The sequence below is a fragment of the Dermatophagoides farinae genome, chromosome 4, assembly GCF_024713945.1.
Source record: "Dermatophagoides farinae isolate YC_2012a chromosome 4, ASM2471394v1, whole genome shotgun sequence".
Classification (NCBI taxonomy): Eukaryota; Metazoa; Arthropoda; class Arachnida; order Sarcoptiformes; family Pyroglyphidae; genus Dermatophagoides; species Dermatophagoides farinae.
This window is the reverse complement of record NC_134680.1, coordinates 4,384,789-4,404,784: the sequence shown is the minus strand read 5'-3', so window position 1 is coordinate 4,404,784 and position 19,996 is coordinate 4,384,789. Positions and strand designations below refer to the sequence as shown.

Genomic DNA, 19,996 nt, shown 5'->3' with positions numbered 1-19,996 from the left:
AATTAAATTTGTCATCAAATAATAATTATTATAGTGAATCATTGTTGATGATTATGATGATGATGAAAAATGTTTAATTAACGATTGTTGAATTATTTTGATGAATGCTTAGGAATTTTCGTTTGGTATGGTTGATTGCAATTTTTTTCCCTTTCGTTTCGTCACTTTTTAATAATATTTTTCAACCCGAAAGAAGAATACGTGAGAATAACTCATTTTCAAAACAGTTCAACCATGGTAAATATATTCATCATCATCTTCATGGCCTTGATGCGACAATGGAAAAATAATCGAATCAAGAAGAAAGACAAAGACAAAACAAGTTTAAAAACTGATAATTCCATCATAATTGATAAAGGCTATAAATTAACCATGCAAAATGATTCAAGCGTTTCATTTTAGATTTTAAAAATCAATCGAATTGAAAATGTCGCCAATTAATCCGACTATTACATTGTGGTTATCATTGTTTGCGATCATTTTGTTGGCCATTCTACATACGGGTAAGATGTATTTCCGAAAAAACCTAACATGAATGAACTAATGTTTTTGTTGTTGTTGCTGGGAATCCGAAAAAGGAAATGGAGCACCAAGAACAGTTCGGGATGATGGTGGTGCATTCGAAACTGTCGATACAGATAGTTTCAGAGATGATCAACATCCAACACGAAGTATGATTCATACGATAATCGATATGATTAAGAGAATGTTTGGATGTAAGTACTTGAAGAAAATTTTTATTTTATTTTATTTTGAATTCGGGTTCTTATTATTTTCTCATTTCTAATAGTTGATGAGCGAACTGCAATCGTACGTGAAGATGGTACTGTTGAATATGTTGATAATGGTGGTCAAGGAAATTCCTTTCTATCACGTATTGGTCGTCGTGTTATGTCATTCATTAATATGTTATTAAATATGTTTATGGGTGATAGTTCAATACCGCCATTCGATTTTAATACTGCACGTACAACGATTCTAAATGAATTAGATAAAGATGGTATTCATTTGAATAATGGTTAACCCAGAAAACAAAAACAACGAAATCAACATTCATCGAAAAATCCAGATAGCCGATATTCGATTGATTTTTTCTTTCATTCATATTTTGTAATAATTAATTAGTTTTACAAAGACCAAAATACCAATTCAATTGAAAATAGAAAGAAAGAAACGAAGAACTTTATTTATTATTCTATATTCAATTTGTTTATCAACATCATCTAAATTAATTATCATTATCATTATTGTTGTTGTCGTTGCCGTTTGATCACCTCTTTTTGTACGGCTTGTACACATTTGGCCATTGTAGATGATGAACGTGAAATAATATCTGTTTGATAATAATCGGCCAATTCTTTCATCATGGGCGTCAATTTTTTATTTGATAATATTTTCATTGTTTCGGATTTAATTGTCGATCGTGTTGATAATGATGGTGGTTGAATCGCAATGGGTTGAATATTTTTATTGAAATCCGTAAGGCTTGGTACTAATTGTGACATACGTTGACGAATGCCCGAAAGATTTTCATATGGTAATGTTCGATTTGATATTTCCGATACGGCACGAACAATATACCAATCATTTCTAGCCATTAATGGTGGTGTTATTGCGGCCAATGTTTGTTGTGCACGTCCTTCCATATTAACATAGACGCCTTGTTTTTCAGTATAAGCAGCACCCGGTAAAACTAAATCTGCTTGATTTGCACCAATGTCACCATTATGCCCCTTTATTATGATGAAAGGAAATGATCAAATAAATACAAAAATAGCAAAATAGTCAATCAATTACCTGATAAACGACAAAACAATTTTTCGGTATTTGAAGACCGGCATCATCTACGCCAAACAACCACATGACCGTTGGCCGATTATTATCTTCTAAATTCATTTCGAAACTTGGTTTAAAACCTAAATCGAATGCAGCAACTTGTGATGCGTTTGCATGAAGTATGTTAAAATCGGCATTAAATTTTTCACTAATAGATTTTACAGCCGAATAGATTGAATCATTTGAATTTTCGGATTTTAAAATCTGTTGTCCCAGAATGATGACTGGTTTTTTGGCCGCTTTCAATTTTTTCACAACAGGGTGTGTTTCCGAATAAATTTGATTCAATGTATTCAGATCATCACCAAGCCATGTATAATCATAGGATAGATCAAGATTTTTCGGTCCAACAAATGCAATATCAATCAATGTACTTTGTCGCCATGCTTTTCGAATCCGATGATTAACCAATGGAGCTTCATAGCGTACATTCGAACCAATGATTAATAGGAAATCGGCATCTTCTAATGCGGCTATGCCCGTATTGAACAGGTAATTTGAACGGAAATTCAAATCCGATGATTTTGGGAAAATTGTCGTATCAAATTTTGAATCAACGTGTACATATAGATTATCAGAATCTAAAGAAATTAAAACATTTGGATTAATTAAAATAAATAGAAAGTGATGATCATTAAATTGTAGTACCCATGCTGTTGAAGAAATCTTTAACAGCCACCATTGTTTCGGCATCGGTATGTGGACCAACAATGGCAACTAGCCTTTGTGCATCACAATGATCGATTGCTTGTGATAATGAAATCAATGCATCTTCCCAATCACATTCCTGTAGATGTGAATTAGATGATGGCCGTAACATTGGTGTTGTTAGGCGTTGTGTTTTCAATCCATCGATCGGTGCATGACGTGATTTATCCGCTAACCATTCTTCATTGATATCTTCATGTAAACGAGGAATAATACGCAAGAGATCACCTGATCTTTGACAAACACTAATGTTCGAACCGACAGCATCGAAAATATCGATTGAATCATAACGTCGTAATTCCCAAGGACGTCCTAAATATAGATGAAAATTTCAATTTCATGATAAACATTTTTTTATTGATATTAAATAAAACACTCACCAGTAAATGTATATGGTTTCGATGTTAACGCACCAACCGGACAAATATCGACAATATTACCGGATAATTCACTGAGCATAGTAACATTTTCTAAATAGGTACCAATTTGCATATCAGTACCACGACCAGTTGTGCCCAAATCTGGACAGCCACCAATTTCATTCATAAATCGTACACAGCGTGTACATTGAATACATCGTGTCATAATCGTACGCACTAATGGGCCAATATTTTTATCTTCAACCGCACGTTTCTCATCCAAATCGATACGTAATCGTGATCGATCTGATCCATATGCCATTGATTGATCTTGAAGATCACATTCACCACCTTGATCACAAATCGGACAATCCAATGGATGATTCAAAAGTATAAATTCCATAACACTTTCACGAGCTTTTTTAGAAAATTCAGAATTCGGTTTAATTTTCATACCTGCAAATAAAAAAAAATGAAATGAATAAATCAAGGATTTGTATTCATGAAAAAAATTCTATAATTTTTAAGAAAAAATAAATTTACCAGGCATTACAGGCATAGCACATGATGCTACAGGTTTAAGACTTTTTTCCACTTCAACCAAACACATTCGACAATTTCCGGCAATCGATAAACGTTCATGATAACAAAATCTCGGTATTTCAATACCAACACGAGCACAAGCTTCTAGAACGGTAGTACCCGGTTCAACTTTAACCGATTGATCATCAATAAAAACTTCAACCAAATCGGATAATGTTCGTGTTTGTGATTGATTAATAATGGCTGTACCTGATGATGATTTAATAGCCTTTCGAAGATGATTTACGATAATAGAGTTCTGATTATTTCGAATTAATTTAAACATTATTTCGATTTTCTGATCAATGTTGTTGTTGCCGATGAAGAAGATGAAACAAAGAGAAAAAACTAAAAAAATCAAAACAATTCTCAATTCATTCAGGTGACCTCTTGTTATGTATGTATTATATGAATAGTATCGTCATGCCAAAAGAATTTACACGTCGGTTTTTCAGTCTGATTGTTTCCACCGCTTTTTAATTGTTTAATATTTTTTTTTTATTTTAAAAAATTCATTGTAAAAAAATTGTTATGAAAATGATACTACCAATTTCATTGTTTCTCCTATGTTTTGTTCGATTATCTGTGGCCAATGGTTCAGTGTTAGTATTGTTGGATCATTTATCCATAAAAGAAACACATTCCATTTTCTTTAAATCATTACAAGGTATTCTATTGATTTTGATTTTTTTTTCTTGATGATCAATTTGTTCTTATTGAAAATTATATATTAATTAGATAGAGGATTTGATCTTACATTTCGTTTGGCCGATGATGCTACATTATCGTTAACTAAATATGGTACACCATTATATCAGCATCTGATTCTGTTTTCACCATCAGCCGAAGGTATATGTGAATTTATTTATTTTCGCTTATTTTGTTTTGATCGGAATTTTCCCCAATAAAAACAATAGAATTTGGTGGCAATATCAATACACAAGCAATTACCGAATTTATTGATAATGGTGGTAATTTATTAGTAGCTGCCAATGAAAATGTTGGCGATGCTATACGTGAATTGGCCGTTGAATGTGGTTTAGAAATCGATGAAGAAGGTGCACAAGTAATCGATCATTTTAATTATGATGCTACCGATGATGATATGCATACGCTTATCGTTGTCGGCACTGAAGATTTAATCGATGCACCAACTATTGTCGGTGACCGATCCCGTATTAATCCGATTTTGTTCCGTGGCATTGGTATGATTTCCGATCCGAAAAATACATTGGTTTTAGATGTCCTTAAAGGAACATCAACATGTTATTCGCATAACCCATTAAAAGAAATAACTGAGGTAAGAAATTTGTTATTTGAAATTGTTATTCAAATTATAAATAATGCATTTTAATTATACAAAAACAGTATCCACATGTTGTTGGCAAAAATACCATTCTTATATCGGCATTACAAGCACGAAACAATGCACGTGTCGTTTTTGTCGGTTCACTTGATTTTTTCAGTGATAATTTCTTTCAATCACCGATTAAAATCGCTGGTTCACCGAATGTTCGACAATATGATAAATCTGGCAATGAACAATTGGCACTTTCCTTATCAGGTTGGGTATTCAAAGAACAAGGTGTCCTACGTGTCAGTTCGGTTAAACATTTTAAAACCGGTACCAATGAAAATGATTCCTATACAATTATGGATGATGTTGAATATTGGGCTATGATTGAAATATTCGATAAAAATGGTAAATGGATACCATTCGATGCCAATGATATACAAATGGAATTTGTTCGTATCGATCCATTTATACGGCAAACATTGCGAAAAGAAAATAATGAATATGTTGCTCGATTTCGTATACCAGATGTTTATGGTGTTTATAAATTTATTGTCGATTATAAACGTGTTGGCTATACAAATCTTTATTCATCAACACAGGTTTCTGTACGTCCATTACAGCATACACAATATGAACGTTTCATTATATCAGCATATCCATATTATTTTAGCGCCTTTTCAATGATGTTCAGTGTTTTTCTATTTAGTTTTGTATTTCTTTATTTCCGTGAACCAACAATGAAAACTAAGTCAGATTAGTCGATGATTCGACGACAAAAACAACAGATTGAACACAAACACACACACACAAATACAGGCCTGATATTTGTAAATTTCCTTTTTCTCTTCACTTTTTTATAATTAATCTTATAATCTCAATAAAAAAAATCTTTGAAAAACAAAATTTTTACACATGTATCAGTTTTCCATTTTTTTCTTATACAAATAAATTGGCCTTTGAAAACCTATGGGGAATATCAACGGAATTATTAGAATTTTTTTTTCATAATCATGATTATTACCTTTTTGATTATGTGCAGGCGTGCCCAATAATTCACAGCTTTTAAAGCCAACATCTTTGAGTAGAAATTCATGAAAATGTTCCGGTTTAAAACGAATCGAACGAAAATTTTCCCGTAATTTTGCCTAAATAATAATGGATTCAAAATTCATTAGGAGTTAATTTCAAATTTCCAAAATTAAAAAAAAATTGACTTACACTCATTTTAGCTTTCTTATACGAAGACCATGGTTGTGGTTCAAGTATGAGTGAACCACCGGGACGTAATTGTAGAAACATTCGACGAAATGCACGTTTAAGAGCAGCATCACCCCAATTTAGATGAATCCATTTTGTAACACTCAAACATAGGATACAATCATATTCAGGTTTTTGATATTCAAGTTTATCATCCGATGTTGGAACATAATTAACTTGAACAAAATTTACATTATTTGGAAAATCATTAACAGTTTCATCATCCACGTTTGGTAATGAATCAAATTTTTCCTTTTCTATAATTTTTTTCGTAACAATTTGTCGAACATTTTTTTTGGCTACCTTTATCAATGATTGATCAATATCGATACCGATAATTTTGTTCGGATGAAAATTCTGTGCTATCTTCATGGTAACTTGACCAACATTGCAACCAATATCGAGAACATCTTTATCCGTGAACCATTCCGGACGAAATAATCCAATTCGAGGATCTTCGTCATTTTCCATTGTTCGATATCCATAATAACGATTATAATTTCCATATTGAAAACGTTCTTTTTGTTTCTGTTGTTTCGTATTCGATTTTATAGAATCCGGATGTTGTTGTTGTGGTTGTTGATGTGAATGATTTAATGGTTGTTTTGATCGATCTGATCGAAAATTTGTATCACAAATATTATTCGTATATCTTTTATGGTGATTATTATTATTATTATTATGTGTACAACAATCTTTCGATGAACATCGTTGTAATAATGGTGGTTTTCGAATCGTTTTCGATGTTGTCGTTGTTGATGATGATTGAATTAATGAAGATGATGACTGTATATTATGATAACAATGATGATTAAGACAGGAATCATCTTTAATCATAGCTGATGATGTTTTTGATGTTGAAGGTAACGACATTTGGCGATGAATTTCACTTTCGGATGATGTTCGTTGTCTTTTATTACAATGAGGATTATGATTGTGATTAATGATGATGCCACCACCACTTGTACTTTTATTCGTTATGGAATCGGCCGATATTAGATCTGATTCTTTCGGACAATCCGAATGTGTTAGATTCAACGGATCTTGTAGATTTGATGGTATCAAAACATTGACCATTTCTTTAGAATTATCTGGTGAACGATCTATTTTGTTAGTATTGTCGTGGTTGTTTCCAGAAATGTTAGATTGATCATCATTCGTTTTATTACTTTTTAAATTTAATGGATCCTGAAAATTTACACCACCCATTAATAGATGTGAAGCAGGTACCATGGTCATGTTTGAAGTATTTCGTCGTTTTTTACCACAATAATTTAAACACGATTCATGAAATTCCATCGGTAATGAAACAAAACGACGTTTACGATATGAATTATGATTGCTTCTTGATTGATAATTGTTGGCTTAGATAACAAAAAAAATTGACAATCATTTTTTTGAAATATTTCAAAAATTTTGGAATATACAATTTACCTCGATTCAATTCATTGCTTCTCGGTTGATTTGACATGATTTATTTTGAATTTTTTTTTTTTTTTTTGAAAATGGCAAATACACACAAAAATCCAACAGATGAGATCAGTATACAAAAACAAGAAAAAAATGATGATGGTGATTGAATTTAAATTTATAAAATTTCATCATCAAATTGATTTAATGAATCATTTTTCTGTGTTTACAATTTAGTCACAAATTCAACAGAAAAAAAATAATGCATGCATGCATGACAAAACAAACGATAACGATTTCAAACAAAAATGGTTTACAGTCTGAATAGGCGATAATTGATACATTCGGATACACAATGATACACAATATGTCATTGAGACTAACACCCCAAATGATATAGGATTTTCATTTCGAATGAAAAACAACAGCCAATAGATGGCGTAATTGACGAATTTATGAAATTTTAATTAATTTTAATTTTTTTTTCTCAAATCAATTCAATAAAATAGATTTTTGTTAAAATAAAAAATTTTAAATTGAAATTAACGATTAAAACACACATGCATGATTAATTATAATATAATAATTTGAACCATCACCATGTTTTGTTTTTGTTTTTAGTGTTCAATGCTCATTATTGATTGATCACTCAAGCATTATATGTTGATGATGAAACATTACCACCTTTACCAGTCCAATTAGTATGGATAAATGTACCAGGATTATCGATCAATTGATAGGTATGAGCACCAAAATAATCACGTTGAGCTTGAATCAAATTAGCCGGCAATTGTGATGACCGATAACCATCATAAAAAGCAAGAGCAGTTGAAAATGCCGGTGTCGGTATACCAATCTTTACAGCTGTAGCAATAACATTACGCCAAGAATCCTGACATTTACCAATTTCTTCGCGGAAAAAATCATCCATCATAAGATTCTGTAGTTCGGCATTATTATCGAACGCTTTTTTAATGTTGCCCAAAAATACCGAACGAATAATGCAACCACCACGCCACATCAATGCAATACCACCATAATTTAGATTCCAATTGAATTTGACTGCAGCTTCACGTAACAACATGAAACCTTGAGCATAGGATACAATTTTCGATGCATACAATGCCTGGATAAAAATGATCAAATTTACTGAAAAACAAAACAAGATGTCTGTTTTTATCATACCTTACGAATATCCTCAATGAATGCCGTTTTATCACCATTAAATTCTGTTGTTGATGGCCCGGAAAGTTGTTGGCTTGCAGCCATACGTTCATCTTTCAGCGATGATAAACAACGTGCAAACACTGATTCACCAATCAATGTAACCGGTACACCAAAATCCAACGCCGATATGGCCGTCCACTTACCGGTTCCTTTCTGATGATTCATTGCAACCACGATTAGTAAGAACTGTGTGTTGTAAAATAACCTTACCTGTCCAGCTGAATCCAAAATTTTTTCCACCAATGGCTGTCCATCCGTATCCTTATATCGCATTATGTCACGGGTGATTTCGATCAAAAATGAATTCAATTCACCTTTATTCCATTCATCAAAAATATCGCCCATCTCATCATGCGATAAACCGAGAACATTTTTCATCAAATGATATGCTTCACAAATTATTTGCATATCACCATATTCAATACCATTATGAACCATTTTGACAAAATGTCCGGCACCATTATCACCGACCCAATCACAACATGGTTCATCATCCGCTTTAGCCGATATACTTTGGAAAATTGTTTTAATATGTGGCCATGCTTCAACGTGACCACCGGGCATCAATGATGGTCCATATCGTGCACCTTCTTCACCGCCACTTACACCCGAACCAACGAACAATAAATCTTTTGATCGAAGATATTCACAACGACGTTGTGTATCCGTATATTCGGAATTACCACCATCAATTATGATATCACCTGGCTCCAATAATGGTATCAATTGTTCGATGAATGAATCAACAGCTGATCCAGCCTTGACAAGAAGAATTATTTTTCGGGGTTTTTGTAATTTCAACACCATTTCCTCAAGGCTATGTGCACCGACAATACTTTTTCCTTTTGCTTCATTAGCAAGAAAATCATCGACCTTCGATGTGGTACGATTGAATGCACAAACCTATCAATCAATTGATTGATAAAAAAAACAGAAAAAATTAACAATTGTGAAATTTAAAACAAACAAAATAAAACAAAACAAAACAAAACAAAAATTGGACAAACCGTAAATCCATGATCGGCCATATTAAGAATAAGATTCTGTCCCATGACAGCCAAACCAATCAATGCAATATCGGCACTTAATTGAATTGAAAAATGAATAACGGTAAAATCAAAAAAAAAAAATAATAATAACTTACGTTCCTTCACAAGCCATTATTATTCAATACTTCTGGTAAATTAATTTACTTCAAATAGAATTGATGTGTACAGTAAATTTAAAAGAAAAAATCTTTAAAATAACTTTATAGCGTCAAATTGATCAGGATAGGAAAAAAAATCAAACGTCACACAACAACTCGAGTCGAGCTAACAATTGACAGTGACTCTTATTATCAGAAAATATTGTTGAAGTGTGTCTGTGTGTCACATATACTTCTTCTTATCATCATCATCATCGTTTTCGTCGTTGTTGCTGACATTGAGAAATTATTAATTGAATAATAAGCGACAACAACAAGAAAAAAAATGCCGTTCGTCGATTTAACGATCAAAGTTTACCATTGTCGAAAACGAAGAGAGAAGAAAGAAAAAAAATTTGTTGATTTTGTTTGTTTGTTAGTTCGGTTGGTTGGTTGCTAGTGGCAATCCGTTTTTATAGATTATATTTCATTTTTTCTTGATTCATAATATGATGATATAATGAACCTTACCACAAAAAGGCGTATCATTTCTCGATGACAATGAAGATGATTTTCTTTGAAATTTATTTTTTACCTTTACGAAACTCTAATTCGATAATGATGATCAGGATGAAAATCCAGTTTGATGGTTCTTTTTTTTTGTTGAATATATAGTACAGCTGTAATTTAAAGTTTGAAAAAAAAAATTTATAGTCGTTGTTGTCGGTAACCATGTATGTGTATGATGATGACATTTTTTAAAGTTTATTGTTTTTTCAAAGATTCAGATTCAAAATTTATGCAAGTTTTTTTTTCGTTCTGTTCGTTGTCATGAATATTCTATTTATCATTTATTTTTTGTTTATTATAATAGACATTAGTAACGATCGATCGCAATTTCATGCAAGAATTTATTCAAAAGATTCATAAGAAAAATTCATTTTGTTATAACAACGAAAAAAAAAATATTTGATCAAATTCAGATAAGATCAATATATTTATACAATTTATGGAACAAAAAAAATGATGATGATGATGATGATGATGATAAATTACAGATGGATGAATATGATACTGCTAATAATATATTATAAATATATATTTGTTAACATTTATACACAAGAATTCATTCATGTTTTTTTAGATGATTTTCAATTTCTTGATTGATCATTTGTATGTTGTTGATGGTCAGATTGATGATGATTATATTGATTATTAAATCGTAAATCACTATCATTATGTGATTCATTTCCGTATGATGATGATGATGATGGATTTACATGGTAAGTTTGTTGTTGTGGAGGTGGCATCGGTTGCGTCTGCTGCTGTTGTTGAAAATTTTGATAACAATTTTGCTGTTGTTGTGAATTATTATAATATGGCTGCTGTTGTTGTTGTTGATGATGATGATGGTGACCATATACTTCCGGATTTGTTGAAAACGGCTGCTGTTGTTGTTGATCATGACCATTAAAATATGATGGTGGTGGTGGCTGTTGTTGACCATATTGTTTGTTCGATTGTTGTTGCTGTTGATACATTGTATCCGGATGATTACCGGGCGGATATAGATTATTATTATTATTATTATTGTAGCCATCAAATTGAGTTTGTTGCTGTTGCTGACCATATTGATCATGATGTTGTTGATGATGATGATTATTATTAAAATGATTATATGTGTTTGTCATTGGTGCCATATTATTTTCATTAGAATTATTCTGCAGTTGTTGTTGGTGTTGGTGCTGCTGTTGTTGATTAGGGTGATGATGATTATTACGATGTAAATTGGAATTATTATTTTTCATATTTTCCATATTATTCCATTGTTGTTGGAATTTTTTCGGTATCGGTTTTGAATATGGTTGTTTACGTTCCTTTGTTCGTTGATGATTATGATGATGACTTTTATTTGATTTTTGTTGATTATTACTAGTGATATTATCATTTCCTGTTCCACTAGTAGTTGGTTGTTGATGAGATGATGATAATGCTGATTCATTTGATGGAATAGTTGCCGTTGCTGTAGCTGTAGTGGCCATTTCCAATTCATCGGATCGTTCGAAACCAAAACCAGGTATTATAGGACCAATTTCTTCTTCATCATTTTTACAACCACCAATATCATTAAAACCCATACCCGGAATGTATGAGGAAAGATCATCACCATCTTCACATTCTTCAACACCTTTAGGTAATAGATTAAGATTATATCGATCACGCATTTTATCGCCTGGACGATTTCTAGTCCAAAATTTACTGTAATGATTAAACAAAGAAAAAAAAACAAATTAAGAATTTGGAATTCATACAATGCAATACTATTGCATACCATGTATGATCATTAGATCCAGAAGTTAGAATATGACCTAATGGATGCCAACTTAATGACCATACGATTGATTCATGTGCATTTTCCATGCAACCAATTTCTTTATCGGTTCTGGAATCAAATGGGGAAAAAAATTATCAGATATGAATGGACAAAAATGGTATAAAGAAGGTTACAACACAAATTACCCAACAAGCCAGAATAATATAGAACCATCCGAACCACCGCTAGCGAATAGACCTTCATGTATTGGATGCCATGCTAGACAGCTAACCTCTTTTTTATGGCCACGAAATGTTTGCATTTCATTTGTCATATTTCGAATATCATAGATTTTAATAAGATGATCACGTGATGATGTTAAAAGCCAATTACCATTATGATTCCATTTTACATCGGTTACTGTATTTTTATGTGCATGTCTATCATATAAAGGGAAAACGAATGGATTGTTTAAAATTTATTTTAATAAAATAACATTCATGAAAGAATAGATTTAGATAATTACAATGTAGCTAAACTTTGTCCACTTTTTGGATCCCATAATTTTACTGGCTGTTGGCTATCTTTACTACCAGATGCAATCAATGCTTTGGTTGGATGCCAATCGACACCTTTAACATCGGCACCATGACCACGTAGGATTCTTTCTTCGAAACAACGAAAAAAATCCCATATTCGTATGGTTCCATCATCGGAACATGTAGCGAATTTTGTATCAGTTGGACAAAAACTATTCAAAAAACAACAGTTAATTAGAAAAAGTTAGTTTTTTTAATGTTTCCTTAAAACCACTGAACTTACCTAATGGCTCTAACAGGTTCCTTATGTGCTTGAAACATTTTCACATTATTCATATTACTTTGCCAATATTTAACATAGCCATTTTGATCGCCAGTGACCATCCAGGAATCATTTCTTGACCATACCATTACTTTGACGGTCGTATCATGAGCCTAGGATAGAGTATTTTTGAAAGAAATTTGTATTGTTAATAATAATCTAGTTTACCTGTAGAATAGTTTCGAAATTAAATGTTAGGCCATTCCAAAGGGTAAATTCACCACTGGATGATCCGGTTATTAGCCGACGACCTTCTGGTGTCCATAATACACAGAATATTGGGCAACGCATTTTGTTCGTTGATGTACGAACAAATTTTGTTGTTATACAATTGGCTGCATTATTTTGCATATACATTGGTGGAACAATCTATAATTATACATGATAATTATCATTATGTAAATGATGCAATCAATCAATCACAAATTTTTTTCATACCTCAGTATAATAAGCAACATCGGGTTGTATGGCACGATAATCACGTGGATCTCGTTGCCAAATACGTGATTCTAACATTTTTACAATCGAGGAATTATAATCAACTGTTTTACGTGCAACCGCTTTACGTAGACGTTTTCCATCAAATTCAGCATTTTGAAATGGTGATGGTACAGGTGGCCGTGGTTGAAACGTATAGAAACTTGTCTGTGGTTTAACAAATGATGTTGTTTTAGTATTTGTTATGTTGACAGGATTCGGATTACGGTATGTGTTGCTCATTATGATTGAATATATCACAAGAAAAATCGATGAAAGGAATCGTGAATAACTTAATTGAAATTATTAATAATAAAAATTAATTAAACACAAGCGTCATAATGAAATTATTAGAAAAAAAAACAAATGAAAACAAAACAGAATCAAATGAATCAAATGTGTGTGTGTGCGATATGTACAGCATCATCTGACATTCGATGTAATGTCCATAAATGACGTTACGCTCTGTGATTTGTGATATCATCATCATCACTCAGAATTTATGATTCTAACGTCAAAATGATAAAAGAACGCCCAACAAAAAAAAAACTTTTTTTGAAAATACATTGAGCCGATCGATAGATGGCGTTAGATGCCCCTTGTTTCTCCTGTTTGATGTATGGTGCTCTATCACTATTGTGTGTGTATGTGTGTGTGTGAGTGAGTGCTCATTTGCTGATGTTAATTTATTATTGATTGATGATCAATAGATGATTGTGGTTTTTTTTCTAATGAAGATGATTCTTTTTTTATATACATCATTCTAAATTGATTGAAAATTGAAAAAAAAATTTCATCCTTAAAATAAGACAAGATAACGAGATAACCATTCATTGCCATCAAACATATAATCATCACAATCAACTATCTATATCTTTATGACGCTTGTTTATTATTATATTTCAAAAATCTGAGTTTTTTTTCATATTTGATCATCATCGATTGATTGATTTTTGATTTATAAATCATCATTCAATAATAATTTTTTTAATTATTTCAATCAAATCTAATTGTTTATTGATCCATCGCCCGAGATCAACGGCCCGATAATATTCGAAAATCATTCAAAACGGTGTTCATTCGTTGCCATTTTTTTTGGAATTCCATTCCGGTTCGTGAAATTTTAGATTTTTTTTTCTATATAACCCATTTTTCCACAGGTAAGTTTATTTACTAATGATTGTATTTGTGTAACAGGTTATTAATCTGATTTGTTTTTTTTCAGGATTTTAACTCGGTGAATAAAATCAAATCAAAAATAAAAAAGCAGAAGAAAAATGCAGACAATTAAATGTGTTGTTGTTGGTGATGGTGCTGTTGGTAAAACATGTTTGCTCATCTCATATACAACAAATAAATTCCCTTCTGAATATGTGCCTACAGTAAGTAGAAAATAAAATTGAAGAATTTTTTTTTTGTCTAAATCAATTTTTTCGATTTTGTATCGAATTACGAATCCACCATATATATAATTTATTATAGGTTTTCGATAATTATGCCGTCACCGTTATGATTGGTGGTGAACCATATACATTAGGTTTATTCGATACGGCCGGTCAAGAAGATTATGATCGTTTACGTCCATTAAGCTATCCACAAACCGATGTATTTCTTGTCTGTTTTTCTGTTGTATCACCATCATCGTTTGAAAATGTTCGTGAAAAAGTATGTATATTAATAATCATTGATTGATTTCTTAATTGTATTTAATGATGAATGATTTTTCATTTAATAATAGTGGGTACCGGAGATAACACATCATTGCCAGAAAACACCATTTTTATTAGTTGGTACACAAATCGATCTACGTGATGAAGCATCAACAATAGAAAAATTATCGAAAAATAAACAGAAACCAATTACACCGGAAGCTGGTGAAAAATTGGCCAAAGAATTAAAAGCGGTTAAATATGTTGAATGTTCAGCATTGACACAGGTAAGAATTGAATAAGATTTGATCTTTTACCAAGATTAACATTTTTTTTTTTTTTTTTTGGCCACTGAAACATTAGAGAGGATTAAAAAATGTATTTGATGAGGCAATTTTGGCCGCATTGGAACCACCACAACCAAAACGTAAACGAAAATGTACCATAATCTAAAAATTTCTTCTCCACTAGAGACAGAATTCAACAAAAAAAAATAAAAATAAAACAGGAATAAATGATTTATCAGAATTGAAAAATCAAATCAAAACAATGACAGCATTTTATCTATTTATCGTCGTTTTTTTCAGAAACAAAAAAAAAAGAAAAACAATCTCTTTTTGAAAATTTTCTCTCTTATTATCCACGTCGATTGAACAAATTTTTTTTTACTATAATAATTATATTTATAAAACAAAACAAAAAATCCGATTTTTTCGGTTATACACAGCAACAACAACAAACAACCAACAACAACAACAACAGCCAACAATCAACAAATCAAATCAGCGAAACTTTTTGTATAGCAATTTTTTTTTAATAAGAAAAACAAATTTTTTTTCCTTTGATGGGCTGAATGGATTTTTTTTTCTAAAAAAAAAATTTTTTTTTTTAATTCCAAAATTTTTCATTCTATATTTATCACAATTGTGTGTGTATGTGTGTGCGGGTGTGTATTTGTGAATTTTTTTTCCCATTTTATTTATCAATCAATTGATTGATTAATCATATTTTTTCTTCTAATTATTATTATAATGGATGAATTTTTTTTCTATGATGAAAAAAAAAGAAAAGAAAAAAAATTTTGATTTTTTAATTATTGAGTTTTTTCTTTGTTTTTTTTTTTTTTTTTTGTTTTTTGCCAAAATCACCAGAACTGAATTATTTTGATTCGAAATTCAATTTGCTTTTTTGACCAAAAGATGGCCGTAACGGTTTCGTATAATGTTGATGAAAGATTGTATTTTTTATTGATTATAATCGTGTGTATTTGAGTGTGAGTTTTATCATTTTTTTTTAATAACTTCACACAGAGATACACTGTCGGAATGTGTGTGTGTGTGTTGTTTGTATAATTCAGCGCAACCAACCAACCAACCAACCAATTCAACAGTATAGTGAGCCAAAAGAATCTTTCCGAAATATTTAGCGATTTTTTTTATCCTTTCTCTCTTTTTCAACGATTTTTATTATTATACGATTTGTGTGTGTGATTTTTATGAAAAATAAAAAATCGTTGAAGAACACACTACAAAATATATTTTTAAATTAAAAATGTTCCACTAATCGATGATATCAGAGAGCAACAGAATGATAATGTGTATTCTTTTTTGTGAGCTTCATTTCATCGTCACCATTATCGATTGAAATAATCTATTGAAAACAGTGTATGCTGATTTTTTTTATTGTGAATCAATTTTGAATTAAATTTAAAGTTTGTCTAGTTATTTTTTTTTATCACAATAATTACTTGGAATGCCGATGACAATGCCGTTGATTAATTCAAGGTATGATTCGTTCTCTATTTCGAAATGTTCGATTCGAATGTATTTTATTTTTTTTTTGTCATTTTCAATTTATTTTCTCAGAGGCCGATGGTTTCATCCAAACATTGATCGTGTATCGGCGGAAAAAATGCTTGTCGATCGTGGTGTTGATGGTAGTTTTTTAGTACGTCCAAGTAGTTCACATCCAGGTGATTTTACCCTTTCTGTATTAAGTGATAGCGCCGTTACACATATTAAAATACAGAATACTGAAGATGATCTTTATGATCTATATGGTGGTGAAAAATTTGCCTCATTAGTTGAATTAGTACATCATTATATGCAAAATCCTGATCAAATACGTGAACGTAATAATCGTAATCGTATATTTAAATTAAAATATCCATTGATCTCGGAAGATCCAACATTTGAACGTTGGTTTCATGGTAACATATCACCACAAGAAGCTGAAAGACAGATACTTGAAAAGGGAAAAAATGGTAGTTTTCTTGTACGTACATCAAGAAAACCGGGTGATTATGTATTGGCCGTTCGAATTGATGATAAAGTATCACATGTAAAAATCTATTGTCAACAATCAAAATATGATTTTGGTGGTGGTGAAAAATTTGATTCATTAACCGATCTTATTGAATATTGTAAACGTAATCCAATAGTTGAAACATCCGGTACCGTAGTGAATTTACGTTCACCATTAAATGCAACAAAAATCACTGCATCAACAATTGAAAATCGTGTAAAAATTCTATCAAAAGAAGATGGTTGTGATCGTAAAGATCGTGAGAGGAAAACGGGATTCTGGGAAGAATTTGAAGTATGTTCTACATTGTAATTCGTTTAAATAATCGATTCCGAATTCTGATTGTTTATTTTTTTTTGTTTACATTTTAGTATTTACAACAACAAGCATGTAAACATCTTTATTCCCGGAAAGCCGGTGAACAATCGGAAAATCGAAATAAAAATCGATATAAAAATATATTACCATGTAATTATAATTGAGTGAAAAATTTTAATTATAATTTCTGTTTCACTATTCTGATTGATTGATTGATTTTTTTCTATCAATTAATTAATTTAGTCGATCGTACCCGAGTCACATTGAAAGATGTTTCAAATGATGATGGAAATGATCCCGCTTCCGACTATATTAACGCCAATTATATACAGGTTTGTATGAGTAGCAAATTTTTTTTCTGTTTGATCTAAATCTTATCATTCATTCATTCATTCAAAAAAAGGTGGAAGATGAATTAACAAATCAACCGAGTAAAAAAGTTTACATTGCAACACAGGGACCATTAGCGAATACGAAAAATGATTTCTGGTCAATGGTTTGGCATGAAAAATGTTATATTATTGTTATGACAACAAAAGAAATTGAACGTAGTAAACCAAAATGTGTACGATATTGGCCGGATAAAGATCAATCAATGCGATATGGAAAGATATCCGTTAAGACAATATCAGAAAAGACAATGTTACATCATACGTTACGTGAATTTCGTATCCATTATGATGATAATGAAAAGGATTCACGAATTGTTTATCATTATCATTTTATGGCATGGCCTGATCATGGTGTACCATCCGATCCTGGTTGTGTATTGAATTTTCTACATGAAGTTAATTGTAAACAAGAATCAATACCGGATTCTGGACCAATCATTGTACATTGTAGTGCCGGTATTGGTCGTACTGGAACATTTATTGTTATCGATATATTAATCGATCAGATTAATCATCATGGTTTGGATTGTGAGATCGATATACAACGCACTATACAGATAGTACGTACAAAACGTTCCGGTATGGTACAAACGATTGCCCAATATAAATTTGTTTATCTAGCCGTACAACATTATGTGAATACGCTGCAGCAAAGGATTCAGGCTGAACATGTAAGTGAACATATTTGTGTCATATTTTTGATTTCAATTTTTTTTTTACTTACAGAAAAGTTTACAAGCTGGTCGTGAATATACGAATATAAAATATACAAATGAAGTTGGCGATAAATTTACTAGTTATGGTATACCGGCTACGGCTGCAACTGCAGCATCAACCGTAATGAATAATAATAATAATAATAATGCTAATGCAATGATCATACCATTATCATCATCGACATCAACAACATCATCATCATCGAATTTATCAACAACAATTCAACAACAACAAAATAAAAGTTGTAGCAGTCAGATAGAATTACAACGTCCACCAATACCGCCTAGACTTAATCGTTTAACAAATGATTGTCCATATGGATCAAGTTCGACGAATGAAACTTGAGAGAAGAAAAATTGATTGAAAATTGGATGAAATTTATCATCATCATCATCGTTATTATTATTAATAATGTTTTGTGCTTATTTTGATTCTCCAAAAAAAATTGTTGCTTATTATGTTTTTTTTATTGAAAATTTATTCATCTAATTATATAAATATTTGAAATGGAAACCTTTTTATTGGGTCCAAAACACACGTTTATTCATTCAAAATGAAAACAAATAATTTGTCCATTGTCATCATCATCATCATCATCATAGGAATATATTATTATTATTATTATTCAAGCGACTAAAAACAAAAAAAACAGAAAAAAATTCTATTCATATCGTTCAAAATTTAAATTCAGTTTTTTTTTTTGTTGTTTGTTTTTTTTCGAAAATTTAAGATTGAAATAAATAAAGCTGTGATAAACAATATATTGTTGTTTTTTTCCAAGTTTTCCAAGTATTTATGAATTCTTTTTTTTTGATTGGTTATGTAATATCATCAAATTCATATAAATTATGGAAATTCAATTCAATGAAAACAGAAATCATTGTGATCATTAATATTCAACAATTCAAAGGATTATTCCAACAGAATAAGCTCATTTCTTCACCAATAATAATGGGTTATAATGGGTTTGGCAGTTGATTTTTCTTATATAATGTACCAACAATGTATGAATTTATCATATGAATGAATCATTTTTATTTTACATCCGATTGATCGATCGATCGTCCGATTGGGCTCCACACTACACAACCACCCGAATATGAATGGATCAACATTTTGTTTGGAAAAAAATCAAAATGTGTTTGATGTATATAAGAGTGTG

The 19,996-nt window shown here is 31.1% G+C and overlaps 8 protein-coding genes across 12 annotated transcripts; 4 read left to right on the top strand and 4 right to left on the bottom strand.

Annotated features, from left to right (window-relative positions):
* Positions 1-333: 333 nt before the first annotated feature.
* LOC124500553 (uncharacterized) lies at positions 334-1,186 on the top strand. The gene is made up of 3 exons (XM_047064638.2): positions 334-503; positions 579-716; positions 791-1,186. Exons 1-3 carry the CDS (start codon positions 428-430, stop codon positions 1,021-1,023), a joined length of 447 nt encoding a protein of 148 aa, XP_046920594.1. The 5' UTR covers positions 334-427; the 3' UTR covers positions 1,024-1,186.
* Positions 1,154-3,908, bottom strand: ND-75 (NADH dehydrogenase (ubiquinone) 75 kDa subunit). The gene is made up of 5 exons (XM_047064630.2): positions 3,447-3,908; positions 2,925-3,359; positions 2,485-2,856; positions 1,798-2,417; positions 1,154-1,733 (listed from the first exon to the last, which is right to left on the bottom strand). Exons 1-5 carry the CDS (start codon positions 3,769-3,771, stop codon positions 1,245-1,247), a joined length of 2,241 nt encoding a protein of 746 aa, XP_046920586.1. The 5' UTR covers positions 3,772-3,908; the 3' UTR covers positions 1,154-1,244.
* On the top strand, positions 3,908-5,685 carry Ost48 (dolichyl-diphosphooligosaccharide--protein glycosyltransferase non-catalytic subunit Ost48). The gene is made up of 4 exons (XM_047064635.2): positions 3,908-4,152; positions 4,224-4,334; positions 4,403-4,785; positions 4,854-5,685. Exons 1-4 carry the CDS (start codon positions 4,017-4,019, stop codon positions 5,538-5,540), a joined length of 1,317 nt encoding a protein of 438 aa, XP_046920591.1. The 5' UTR covers positions 3,908-4,016; the 3' UTR covers positions 5,541-5,685.
* On the bottom strand, positions 5,622-7,717 carry LOC124500548 (uncharacterized). Its single transcript, XM_047064633.2, has 4 exons — positions 7,474-7,717; positions 6,001-7,403; positions 5,804-5,927; positions 5,622-5,746 (listed from the first exon to the last, which is right to left on the bottom strand). The coding sequence occupies exons 1-4, from the start codon at positions 7,508-7,510 to the stop codon at positions 5,700-5,702; spliced, it is 1,611 nt and encodes a 536-aa protein (XP_046920589.1). The 5' UTR covers positions 7,511-7,717; the 3' UTR covers positions 5,622-5,699.
* A 184-nt stretch (positions 7,718-7,901) lies between these two features.
* Positions 7,902-10,546, bottom strand: Pgd (phosphogluconate dehydrogenase). Its single transcript, XM_047064634.2, has 5 exons — positions 9,821-10,546; positions 9,684-9,759; positions 8,887-9,579; positions 8,635-8,829; positions 7,902-8,575 (listed from the first exon to the last, which is right to left on the bottom strand). The coding sequence occupies exons 1-5, from the start codon at positions 9,835-9,837 to the stop codon at positions 8,099-8,101; spliced, it is 1,458 nt and encodes a 485-aa protein (XP_046920590.1). The 5' UTR covers positions 9,838-10,546; the 3' UTR covers positions 7,902-8,098.
* Positions 10,547-10,699: 153 nt separating this feature from the next.
* Wdr33 (WD repeat domain 33) lies at positions 10,700-13,904 on the bottom strand. Its single transcript, XM_047052731.2, has 7 exons — positions 13,416-13,904; positions 13,146-13,346; positions 12,939-13,090; positions 12,643-12,867; positions 12,323-12,556; positions 12,135-12,245; positions 10,700-12,061 (listed from the first exon to the last, which is right to left on the bottom strand). The coding sequence occupies exons 1-7, from the start codon at positions 13,695-13,697 to the stop codon at positions 10,954-10,956; spliced, it is 2,313 nt and encodes a 770-aa protein (XP_046908687.2). The 5' UTR covers positions 13,698-13,904; the 3' UTR covers positions 10,700-10,953.
* Positions 13,905-14,086: 182 nt separating this feature from the next.
* Positions 14,087-15,995, top strand: LOC124500545 (Cell division cycle 42). The gene is made up of 5 exons (XM_047064629.2): positions 14,087-14,614; positions 14,680-14,836; positions 14,937-15,119; positions 15,193-15,390; positions 15,467-15,995. Exons 2-5 carry the CDS (start codon positions 14,732-14,734, stop codon positions 15,554-15,556), a joined length of 576 nt encoding a protein of 191 aa, XP_046920585.1. The 5' UTR covers positions 14,087-14,614; positions 14,680-14,731; the 3' UTR covers positions 15,557-15,995.
* Positions 15,996-16,341: 346 nt separating this feature from the next.
* On the top strand, positions 16,342-19,595 carry LOC124490135 (protein tyrosine phosphatase non-receptor type corkscrew). 5 transcript variants are annotated; one of them, XM_075730727.1, is made up of 7 exons: positions 16,342-16,767; positions 16,825-16,887; positions 16,969-17,701; positions 17,779-17,875; positions 17,969-18,061; positions 18,136-18,788; positions 18,844-19,595. In XM_075730727.1, the coding sequence occupies exons 2-7, from the start codon at positions 16,856-16,858 to the stop codon at positions 19,177-19,179; spliced, it is 1,944 nt and encodes a 647-aa protein (XP_075586842.1). In that variant the 5' UTR covers positions 16,342-16,767; positions 16,825-16,855; the 3' UTR covers positions 19,180-19,595. The 5 variants fall into 5 exon arrangements, with proteins under 5 accessions (XP_075586842.1, XP_075586841.1, XP_075586840.1 ...); XM_047052596.2 differs by having other exon boundaries at positions 16,344-16,767; positions 17,969-18,057; positions 18,129-18,788; XM_047052597.2 differs by having other exon boundaries at positions 16,344-16,767; positions 16,816-16,887; positions 17,969-18,057; positions 18,129-18,788.
* Positions 19,596-19,996: the final 401 nt, after the last annotated feature.